Source organism: Erythrolamprus reginae, chromosome 6, assembly GCF_031021105.1.
Source record: "Erythrolamprus reginae isolate rEryReg1 chromosome 6, rEryReg1.hap1, whole genome shotgun sequence".
Taxonomy (NCBI): domain Eukaryota; kingdom Metazoa; phylum Chordata; class Lepidosauria; order Squamata; family Dipsadidae; genus Erythrolamprus; species Erythrolamprus reginae.
The window spans coordinates 56,193,414-56,205,736 of NC_091955.1; the positions used below are offsets into that span (position 1 = coordinate 56,193,414).

The 12,323-nt window shown below is 38.6% G+C and overlaps 1 protein-coding gene across 1 annotated transcript; it reads right to left on the reverse strand.

Annotated features, from left to right (window-relative positions):
• Positions 1 to 9,480: 9,480 nt before the first annotated feature.
• Positions 9,481 to 10,011, reverse strand: LOC139168991 (ferritin heavy chain A-like). Its single transcript, XM_070754777.1, has one exon. The coding sequence runs from the start codon at positions 9,970 to 9,972 to the stop codon at positions 9,481 to 9,483; it is 492 nt and encodes a 163-aa protein (XP_070610878.1). The 5' UTR covers positions 9,973 to 10,011.
• Between the last annotated feature and the right edge of the window lie 2,312 nt (positions 10,012 to 12,323).

Genomic DNA, 12,323 nt, shown 5'->3' on the forward strand with positions numbered 1-12,323 from the left:
TTGTAAATGTGCCCTGCATTGTCTTTCCAATGCTGAACATGAATATTTTTGCTGCTCTCCATGCTCAATAAAAGCCTAATTTTCCATGCAGTGATAAATTACAATACATTATAATGTCTCTTAAGTTAAAATGCAAGAATAGTAGCAGTCTCTGGCCTTTGTCATCTGAGTCATCAGGCATTGGGTAGCCTCAAAGAATGAATGGATAAATCTCGGAAAGACCAGAGACCAACAGGACCTTGGGTGTATTTTTCATAGCATAGGAATGCAACAATTTGGGGATGAATCTTGGGAAATGGATTATCGTCAAGCTGTTTCTTGAAATAAATATGAAGTGGGCAGTGAACTTGAAAAGGTCAGGATTGATTTTTCTGCATTTGATAAAGGAGGAGGAAGTTGATGTGGAAAGCTAACAATGAATTGTGTAAAGTTATGTCTTCAATTAACTAATGCAAATCATAGCCAGAGGCTCATTCACAACTACTGTAATCATTTGTCGCAACAAAAAATTAATTAAAAAATTAAAGCTATTTTTCATTTTTATTGTAACTGCAACCAGCTCTAAATGTGGCAATCGCTAAACAAGACAGTCCCTATGAAAGGACTACTTGTAATCTCTATGACTAAAAAGTGAAAATTTGTTAAGCCATCCTTGAAAACATTGGTAAAAGCATTCATAGTCTGGAGCAACAACTGCCCTGGAACAATTTTCTAGGCACTGATTTTTTTCTATTCTAACTATTTACCTGGCCAATATCTGTTTAAACACTTTTATGTGGGAATAGATAGGGCACATTTAATTTGTACTAAAGAGTTTAAATGAATGGCATTCCAATTATTTTACTTCGATATCATATCTTACAAATTGATTGAGTGTCAAAATCTTAGAGTTACAGCATTTAAGCACAAGATTTTCAAAAGCATTTAATTAAATGTCCTTGTTGTCTCCTTTAGAGACAATGTTCTCTTGGTTGTATTGTGCTCGTGCATTTTTGTTTTATTTTTTTGTAATTCTGCTATAATCTGCCTTTTCTCCAAGAAACTCAGGCTGCTGTCTAATGTGCATCAGAGGTTTGTTAGGGGAGGGGTCCCATTTTCACTCTCATTTTACTCCCATAACAAGTTTCCGACTGTATTACTGTACAATATCACATAATGAACTTCATCACTAATATGGAATTTAATTTTTTTTAAAAAATGTCTATGGAAATTCTCATTTATTCACATCATGGCTTTCCTAAAGGTTTTTTGTTCAGGGGGCAACTAAACTTTCTTGTTTTCTTTGAAGATGTTCCACTTCTCATCCAAGAAGCTTCTTTCGGGTCTTCTGATTGGATGGTGTGGAATGTCATCTTGAAATTGTAAGAAGCTGTCTTTCCATTTGTGACATTTATACTATATAGAATTGGTGCCACACAATATGCTTCTATAATATTTTCAAATGTTTGAAACTAACTTTATTAGAGCATAACTGTTGTCAGGCTGAAGCCATTTTATTTGGGATCGTAGGCCTGTCACACTTTATACTATTCTACTATGCATTTTCTATTGTGGGACAATGGGAAGGGGATTATATGAGGCTGTTAGTATGTAGCCATAACAAATTCTTTCTAGAAAGCCAAGGTAATCTTTTCTCTCTCCACCTCTGCATCTGCATAGAAGGAGATGGGTAGAGTCTGCCAGCATGGCAATAGAAGATTGGACAACATGATGGATTTGCGGGCGTGGGGGCAAAGACTGGAACTTTCAACTGGGTGGTTAAACCCAGTGGACTTCAGATTCTGGTTTCACCCAGATGTGCCAATATGGCTCTATTAATTAATTGGAACTTTGAGGAATGCTTTGCCTTGGACTCTGATTTAATTTTGGATGCTATTTGCAATCCTGACAATTGCAATGAGCCAGGCCAAGGGATGGAGGTCATACAGCCTTCAATGCTCCTTCAATGCTCCAACTTTCCTTCAATGCTCCAACTTTCCCCCAAATGGTTCCATGTTATGCAAGTCCCAGAACAAAGCACACGTGCGCTCACACAGAGAGACACAAAACTCTCTCTCTCTCTCTCTCTCTCTCTCTCTCTCTCTCTATCTCTATCTATCTATCTATCTATCTATCTATCTCTATCTCTCTCTTTCTCTCTCTCTCTCTCTCTCTCTCACACACACAGGTCTATTGCTGTGTACTAACAGTGAACACTGTTAGTACAACAGCATCAAAGAAGTCCAGCAAGGCAAAGAAGCAAAGAAATAAATCCATGAAGCAAAGAAATAAATCCACGAAGGAAAGGAATAAGCAATGACTCATGAAGCAAGGAAAGAGCAAAGGGTTCATGAAGCAAGGAAGAAGCAAGAATACTTGCAAACACCATTATGGCAATGGCACATGAAACTGGAAATTCAGTGTTTGTTCCCAACAAATTCCCCTCCCCACAGTGTCTCCTTAAGTCTCAGTCCCCAGATGTACCTTGTTAAGAAAGACAGGGTCATCGTGTCAGCCTGCACTGTTCTCACCTTCTCTCTAATCTCCGTGCTCGGGGATTAGGGGGGGGGCAGCCCTTGCTAATTGCCTGAGCTCCATCGTTCTTAATCTCAACTACCTGCCCTCTCTCGGTTGTACTGACCCCATTCCTCCCTATTGGTAAGCTGTCCCAAGCCCAAGGTAATAAACTACAAATAAGATTGTAGAAATCAATAATTTCAATGAAGCCAAGAAGTAAAAGTAGTTTGGCATGTTAAAAAATAGCATTGCTACAATCTGAGTTCTAAGATTTACTTCATTTTTGCAACTCAAATTTTAGACGCTCATGAGTTTTCCATCAACCTTGCCAGCAACTTCTCAGTCAGTTATTTATAAATAGATCTGGAAGAAATGACTGACCTGACCTGATAATTCTGGGTTCGTAATGAAATTGGTGATTGATTGTTTACAAGGAACTCATTATTAAATAGTTACTCTTGGCTTCTTTATAAGAAAATGTGGAGCCCTTGGGGAAGAATTGCAGTAGTTTTTATATTTTGTCATATCCTAGGAATGCTTTGTGACAGATTTTTTAAAATTACTTTTTTTTCAATGGAAACTTGTTGCTTTAACAATATTCAACAATAAATTAAGCTCAAAGTATTATGGATTTTGATTTTTAATATGGATAATGGCTAATGGATTTTCGGATAATGGATTTTTAAATGAAACTTTTTAACAAGCTTCAGAATTTTAAAAAAACCAGATCTCTTTTTCAGGTAGGTGTGGCAGAATTGCTGGGAAGATTTTAGCACATGAGTAGCAAAGCTATTAACACAATAATAGCTATAGGAAAAAAAGCTAACATAACTAGAACATACTCTTAATGATGCCTCTATATTATCCATGTACATAAAGCACTAATCAATATTTGGTGCAGGTGGCTAATCCACCTAAACCAGTGCTTCTCAAATAGTGGGGCCTACCCCTCTGGGGTGTGTCAAGTGATGTCAGAGAGGGTGGGTGACCCCGGGGAAGGTCCTTTTTTTGCCACAGGGAGTAGAACGCACATCCTACATGACACTTGTACTAGTACCGCTGTCACATTCCTCAGCAATGTGTCCCATTCTAAAAGAAAATGTCTTGTGAGTTCAATCAAACTTTTGAACTCCTGGGACATTTTATTTTAGAATGGGCTTCCCTGGACACAACATCGAAGAATACGACGTAGGTACTGGTACAAGTGTCAGATAGGACCAGGGGTGGGCTACTGCCCGGATTGGGGGGGGGGGGAATGCAGTGGGGTAGTGAAAATGGAGCTCCACCCCAGAGCACCCAATTTGCACTGAAAGATGTTGAAAGAAAATGCAGAGCGTCCTGCATAAGCCATGCCCACAGTGTAGTAGTAAAATTTTTGGTAGCCCTTCCCTGAATAGGATAATACTACTACAACTAATAATAATTTATTAGACTTGTATGCCGCCCCTCTCTGAAGACACGTGTCTTGTTGTGGTGTGTAATTTGGAGGTGGCAGGTTGGGCGGGGCAGGCTGTGAGAGCACATTGAGAGAGAGAGGGAGGGGCACAAAATATTTAATTCTTCCTTGGGGGGGCATAACAGTAAATAATTGAGAAGCACTCCCCTAAACATAGGATTATTAATTCATATAAGGAAAAGATTGAGAAGTATGGGAAATCCGTGCTTGTGCTTATGTAATATTTTATTTTTAGGATGATTAGAGATCTCCTTGTCAGTTCCAATATTCAAATGTGGTAATGGAAAGATTAAAAAAATCTATTTGAATAGAGATACTCTATCTTTACTTACTGTCTTTCAAATAGCTTCCTGTTTACATTGTTTCAAATGAATTCAATGTGGGATTTGTTGTGTTCATACTAAATATGGCAGTTGGTCTTCCTATGTTTGGAACATCCAAGAGGGTACAATCCTCTCCCAAAGTGGTCATAGAGAGAGGCAGCATACAAATTAGATAGATAGATAGATCGATAGATAGATCGATCGATCGATAGATAGATAGATAGATAGATAGATAGATAGATAGATATTGATTGCTCCTGCTATGAAAAGTTTATATGTTCTGTTGAAACGTAACTCTTTGTGATTACACAAAGCAAAGTAATACTGTAATTACAAACTGAAACAAGTCTTAACTGTCCAGCTAGCTAGTCCATGGTAATCTTCTACTTTTAGTTTGAGAGACCATTGTGTTTTTGTTATAAAAGAAAATTGCCATTGTGTTCAAGCAGAATTTGGGTTTTTTTTAAAAAAAGCTGAACATAAACTGAGAGAAAATGAGTTTATTTTTTATTTGGAACATGAAGTAAATATGGTCTTTCATATGAATGGCATTACCTCGCATCTGTTGAAACCAGATAAGGAAATACATATATTAAATATATGAAACTGTAGGATACTTTATGAATCTCAATTAGTGATATGGTGGAATTAATAAAATTAATTAATCCCCCCACCCCCAAAGTATAATGTAATAAAATGTTTAAGAATTGGGTGCATTTTCCATACTTTTTGGAAATTGGTAATGCAATTATAAGGAGACTTTTATGACCTATTATATAAAATTGTAGGTGTGGAAATGGATGACATTTATTATTTTAATTACTTTATTTATAATGTAGCCAGCCAAATAGAATGTTCCCTTCTTCAATCAAATACATGCCAAGTAGTTATCTGTTCTGGAGGCAGTAAGCCAATAAAACCTCTGTGTGATAAATTACTATTCTTTTAAGAAATGTACAAGCTAAATCAGTAAGGAAATGCAGGAACCCATAATATTAGGAATAATAACAACCAAGCAAAGTATGAATTCTGTGGATAAGATGGAACCTAAAATATAGTTTCAATACATGAATTTAGAAAGACTAAAAATGTTTCTCTGTAAATATAGAATTTTAGAAGATAATGTAAAAATAAATATTGTTTTAGAATTATGTATCATTTGCTATATGTTTTCTAAAAAACAGAAATTAACAGACCTCAAATTTTTAATGTTTATTTTCTTTGTAATATATTCTTGTGATCTAACATTAGTAAAAAGAGGAGCTTTATTCTTCATGCACATATAACTATACATACGTATGACCAACAACTCTTCTTATGTCCACAACTGGGTCCAGAATTTCCATTACTAAGCAAGATGATTGTTAAATTAGTCTTCCTTGGTTTTAATTATCTTTTTTGCCATGGTTGTTAAGCAAATTATTATAGTTGTGAAGTGAATCATTTAATGTTAAGCGAATTAGCTTCCTTTTAGGTATGAATAATTGGGCTCACATGTGAAGAATACAGTTATTTATTTATTTATTAGATTTGTATGCCGCCCCTCTCTGTAGACTCAGGGCGGCTCACAGCAACAATAAAACAATATACAACAAATCTAATAATTTAAGAAAAAACACTAAAAACCTCATTATTAAAAACAAACATACATGCAAACATACCATGCATAAACTGTATAGGTCCAGGGGAGATATTTAAATTCCCCCATGCTTGATGGCAGAGTTGGGTTGTAAGGAGTTTACGAAAGGCAAGGAGGGTGGGGGCAGTTCTAATCTCCGGGGGGAGCTAGTTCCAGAGGTTCGGGGCTGGCACAGAGAAGGCTCTTCTCCTGGGTCCCGCCAAACGGCATTGTTTAGTTGACGGGACCTGGAGAAGGCCAACTCTGTGGGACCTAATCGGTTGCTGGGATTTGTGCGGCAGAAGGCGGTCCCGGAGATATTCTGGTCCGATGCCATGAAGGGCTTTATAGGTCATAACCATAAAGTTAGCTATGTTATTGCTGATATCTATTACACAAGAATGTTCCCAGATTGATGGTCTGCATCTGCACAAGACAAGATAAAGTTCAATAGTATTTAAGGGGGTGGGGATTAGACCTTACCCTCTTGTGTTCATGTAAGGATTCAATACTAATACCCTGCTTGCCTCCTCTTCCAGATTTGGCCAGTCTGTCAGACAACACCTTCTCCTCAAAACAGTCCTCCCCTTCTTCCAAGACTGAATTCCCATAGGAATGTAAGATGAGTGGGAGCAAACCCAGGTTCATGGAATCGTCTGTCTATGTTGGAACAGGTACAGCTGTCTGTAAAACATCTAAAAGATCAGCAAGTTCCTCCCCCTCAGGAAGTGAAGGGCAGAAGTGGAGAGTGGGGGCTCATCAATCTCTATGTGTGTCCCTCTGTGTGATTAACCTGATCACTTACCGATTTTTGGCCTGTCCCAGTATAAAGCAGGGACCTAGAAGTTTGGAAAGCTGTGGCTTTTCTGAGAAAAGATGATGGAATTTCTGCACCAATCTGAGGGTTCACACATCTGGCATTTTTCCAGGATTGTTTAGAGACTGGATATCCCTTCCAATGGATCAAATAGTGCATGCCTTTGTCTCTTCATCTACAGTCCAAAATTTCATTGACTTTTCCTCCTTGCACAATCATCAGACTCGATAAAGTTCAATGGCATTCAAGGGTGGGTCCTTGCTCCAATGGTTTATGTAAGGCATGTCTGTCAAACTAATGGCCTACAGGTCAGATATGTCATGTACAGGCCACACCCACCCGGCTCCAAAAAGGCAAAAAATGTTGCAATACATCATGATCTATAGAACCAACTACCCCCCGCTGTCTGTACTGCTCCCACCCTACTGGCCTTCCGTAAGGCCACGAAGACCTGGCTTTGCTGGCAGGCCTGGGAGCCATGAACTGTACATCTTTCAGGGCCGAACTGTATGAATGGTGTGTATGCATATGACTGTTTTTTATACAAATGGGTTTTATTATGGAGTTTAGTTTTAGATATTATATTCAACTTCTTATTGCTTTTATCTTTTTTATTTATTTATTTATTTTATTTATTTATTTGTCAAACAATTTTAGGGTAATAATTTGTACATATAAAACATTAGATAAGTAATGATAAAAAGTAGACAATAGGACAGGGATGGTAGGCACAATGGTGCACTTATGCATGCCCCTTACAGACCTTTTAGAAAGGAGGAGAGATCTTTTTCAATTGTATTACAGTAGTACCTCTTGATATGAGCTGCTCCATATGCAAGTATTCCAAGTTACAAGCTGAGACACAAGCAAAATTTCTGTTCGACACCTGAGCTCAAATTCGGGATACGAGCCGAGCGTCCACTAGGTGGTGCAAGAATTCCATTTTTTCCAGTTATCTCAGCGCGAAAAGCCAAATCTAAATGCATTGGTTCGAGATACGAATTGATCGACATACGAGCTCGGCTCTGGCATGAATTAAACTCGTATGTCGAGGTACCACTGTATATTATTTTGTAGTCTCGAGTCCTTCAGGATTGGGTGGCACAGAAGTTGAATAACTAAATAAATAAATCTGGCACATGATCAAGTTTGACACCTATGATGTAAGGATTTCAGACTAATTTCCCCAAGCCCAGCCAGTCTCTCTCTCTCTCTCTCTCTCTCTCACACACACACACACACACACCCCACAGTGACTTTGCTTTTTTGGGAGCCAGCTGAGAAAGTCACAAATGTTGAACACATGTTGCCAAGATGCCTCACCCATGGTAAATACATACTGGTTGCCAGGAGCCTGACTTTTAATCATGTGACCATGGGGATGTTGTAATGGTCATAAAGAGATTGATTATAAGTCACTCTTTTTCAATGCTATTATAATTTTCAATGGTTGCTAAATGACCATGCTAAATGAATGGTTGTAAGTTGTAAGTTGAGGACTACCTGTAGAATAAACTACAACATTAAAAAATAGTTCAAATTAATATTAGAGATGTAGACTTAGCTCTTAGTACCAGAACTGTATGATTCTCACAAACCTTTAAATATATTTTACATCTATTCCCCTAATATCTGAGGAAAGCAGCAATGTGCTCCTTGCCAAAATATTTCAAGAGAAAACTCAATCAAACAGGATTACTAACAGATGCCTATGAAGCATTTCTATATGTGGGATCCAAATAACCTTTCTGAAAACAGGAAATATGTGAAAGGTGAGGACGCAGTTATGCAGTGGCTTAATGATGCTGGAATTGCCAGTCGGAAGTAATTTGTACACCGGCAGTCTGAGCCAGGCTCCGTGAGATGGAGTGAGCTCCTGTCATTCAATCCCTAGCTCCTGCCCACTCAGCAGCTATAAAGCATGAAATATTGTGAGCAGATAAATGGGTATCAGTTCGGTGGGAAAACCTAGTTGCATTCATGTGTCTAGAGAGTGTAAGCTGGCACCAGACCTGGCTGAACATAAGGCAACACAACATGAAGCAAAGTGAGGAGAGGAAAGAGCCTGGAAGAGCCATCAATCCAAGAACTGCTAGTCAGCTGGTGTAAAGCTAGTTCAGCCCTTGCAGCACACCAAGGATAGGCAGGCAGGGACTGAACAGAATGTACACCAATTAGGGCTATCAAGACTGCATTGTATCTAGCATTTATAGATGTACTTGACATTGTATGCTATAGGCTAAGTAAGTAAGTAAATAGAAGGAGGGGGTATGGCCAAATGCCAGGGTGACATGGAGTTCCCAGCGCTCCTCAGGGAATTCTGATGCCCACACCACTTGGGGAACCTGGTTTGATGCTGCAAATTCAGTACAATCCCAAAGTTGTAGAAGAACAACCTCTTCAGATACAACTGTAAAGTCAAATTGAACCCCTGTACACCTGGAATGCTAAGTGGACATTGGCAGAGTAGACAAAACCAATAGAAATGGTGGTTAAAACAAGGAATTCTGGATAAGGCAGTATCTAGCCTGCTGAAATACAGTCAACATACTAAGATTTAGCTATTTATCCCATATCTTTTTCAGATTGGGCAACAAAATGAGAAACATGAGGCTTGGTGCCAAAAAAAGAGTGGGGAAAGCAAAGGGGAAAAGACAGAAATGACCTCTTTTCTCTAATTATTTGTTTAGTTGAATCCCCCCCCCACAAAATAAACTGCATATTTCAAGGTTTAGCTGCTCTCTTTTAAGGTGAGCTTGTCAAAGAGGTATTAGCCAATGCCATTCTGGGGCAGCCCCAAGCGCTTCAGATTGGTGCAATGGTCTCCCAGGACCTTGATAGCCTTTACTTGCTCTTCCAAGAATTCATTCTCCAGAAAGTCAGAAAGATGAGGGTCTATTTTCTCAGTTGCCAGCTTGTGCAGATCCAACAAAGCTTGGTTGACCTCCTTCTCCAACTTCAGGGCTTGCTCCAAGACATCTAGAGAGTTGCCCCATTCATCTTTCTCTGGCTTCTTGATATCCTGCAAGACAATACGCCCCCCTCGCTTGTTTTGGTACTTCAGAAACTTGTCGGCATGTTCTTTCTCTTCCTCGGATTGTTCCTTCAAGAATTTGGCCACATGGCACAAGGCTATATCATCGCGGTCAAAGTGATGGGCCATGGACAGGTAGACATAGCTAGCATGGAATTCAATGTTCACCAAATGGTTGATGGCAGCCTCGCATTCAGGGTGGTAGTTCTGACGGATCTGTGACGTCATCTTGAGAGAAGAAGGATGCTCCCGAAGTTTAGAAGGTCAATGGGTCAGAAATGACCTCTGTTATCTTAGGCTATGTATAATTATAATGATGGCTTTTTGTGTTCAATAGAATTTATCAGAATCAGGACATTGATTCCAATATACTGAATTCCCAAGTCGCTTTTTTTATTAAATTAAGTAATAATGGGCTTCTGTTGTATCAGTCAGCATTTTTATCTTCTAAGAGCCTGTCTAGCGCAACTTTCCATCTCATGAATGCCAAACTTTGTAAACTCTATTCAAATGGATTTTTTTTAAAAAAAAATAATAGTTGTAAACATTTGTGAGATTTTTTAAATGCCCCCTCCCCCCATACCTGAACTCATGATAAGGAATAAATTATACAAGCATATTTTACTAGATTAAGATGACTTCCTTTGAAAAAACATTATATAGGCTCTGATTAATTGATGTAACTAGCCACTAATTTCTTTTATTTGTCATGAAACAAAATCTGCATTTAAATTGTATTAAAGTGCCAAATGTTACTTGTGACTAAAACTCTATATTTGAGCCATCCTGAGAAGGGCGGCATACAAATCTAATCAATACCAATACCAATACCAATACCAATAAGTGCATTTTCCTCAAAACAAATACATTGAATCCTCAGAGTCATTAGAGAGGAGATTAATTGCTCATTAAATCCTATAGTGCAAAGGATTCTCCCTTTCCCACTTTTTCGAGCCTGTAGACCAGAGGTCTCCAAACTTGACAACTTTAAGACTTATGGACTTCAACTCCCAGAATTCTCCAGCCAGCATAGCTGGCTGGAGTATTCTGGGAGTTGAAGTCCACAAGTCTTAAAGTTGTCTAGTTTGGGGACACCTGCTGTAGACCAAGGGTGTTAAAATGGCAGCCCATGGACCAGATGTATCACACACAGGCCACACCCACCCAGCTCCACAGAGGGGAAAAATGTTGTGAAACATCATATGAGCTGCAATCTGATGCTGTGAGTTTGACACCCGTGCTGTAAACTCTATTCAGGGCAGGCTCAGGGTGATTGGATACATGGAACTAAGCATTTAGTGGTGATATGTCTTTTTCAGCAAGTTATCTTAGATGGATGTCTGAAGTATCTAGCTAGATGATGCTGGAAATATATATGTGGCTAGCTGATGAGGCCAAAACAAGGCCGAAATGGTACCATCCTAGTCTCCCTTAATTTTAAAATTTCAGCTAAAAACATTTGATACATACAGAATATAGATGTCGGCTATGAATAAATTAACTGCCTTGAAATGGTCCTGGGTTGGGCCTAGAGGCAAAAAGGAGCTGTGACGTTCCTTCAATATACCAGGGTGATCCGACATAAAACAAAACAAAACAAAACAAAACACATAGCCCCTCCCTTGTACAGAGCTGGAGGGATCAAGGTCTGGTGGCTCAACTGTTAATTCTCTGCCTTACAAGGCAGAAGCTGCCAGATCGAATCCCAGTAAGGAAGGGTGTGGCTAGCTGATAAGGCCAAAACAAGGCCGAAATGGTACCATCCTAGTCTCCCTTAATTTTAAAATTTCAGCTAAAAATATTTGATACATACATACATACATACATACATACATACATACATACATACATACATACATATATTTGGAATACTGCATTCTTCTGAAAGTAACTTGAAAACAAAAGCTATAAAATCCATGTGTGGGCAGAACATCTTTATTCCAGCTGTGGAACATCTTGGGACAATGATATACTAAGCGCAACATCTAAGGAAAGATATGTTTCTAAAAATATGTGCTGCATATACTGAAAAAGAAAAGAACATTAAAAGGAGACGGGAAATGAAATGCAAATAAAGTGCACAGCTGATGTTTCCATTGCTCAAGCTCTGCAGAACAGGTTGCCATGGCACCACAAGGAAGGCCATTCTTAACATTTTGGTTATTCCTGATTTCATCAATTGGAACAGCATGCTGGATTGACATTAAGTTGATTATCCATCTCTTCTTGACCTCTACAAACACTAAGGTCAATGAGAGAATTCACCTTATCTTCCTCTAAGGTCTTATCCCATTTTTCAATGACCATAGATGACACTGGTGAATGACCATGTCAGGTTTGGGAAGATTCTGCTTAAAATTAAATAATCCTTTAGTACAAAGTGATGCTTATACAGTATTTCTGGCCTCTTTTTGGGTCCCTGGGGCTCCTCAGGATGAGAATGATTATAAATGTAGTCCCTTGTTTAGGGTTTTTTTGGGGGGAGAAAATTTAAGGAAAAATTTAAGCAGTTCAAGTATTTTAAAACAAAAATTCAACAAATGCTTTAAGACATTTATTATACCCTTTAATGCAAACCT

What these genes read in the sequence shown, in the direction of transcription:
- LOC139168991 (XM_070754777.1), bottom strand. Translation starts at nt 9,972, where the DNA reads ATGACGTCACAGATCCGTCAGAACTACCACCCTGAATGCGAGGCTGCC.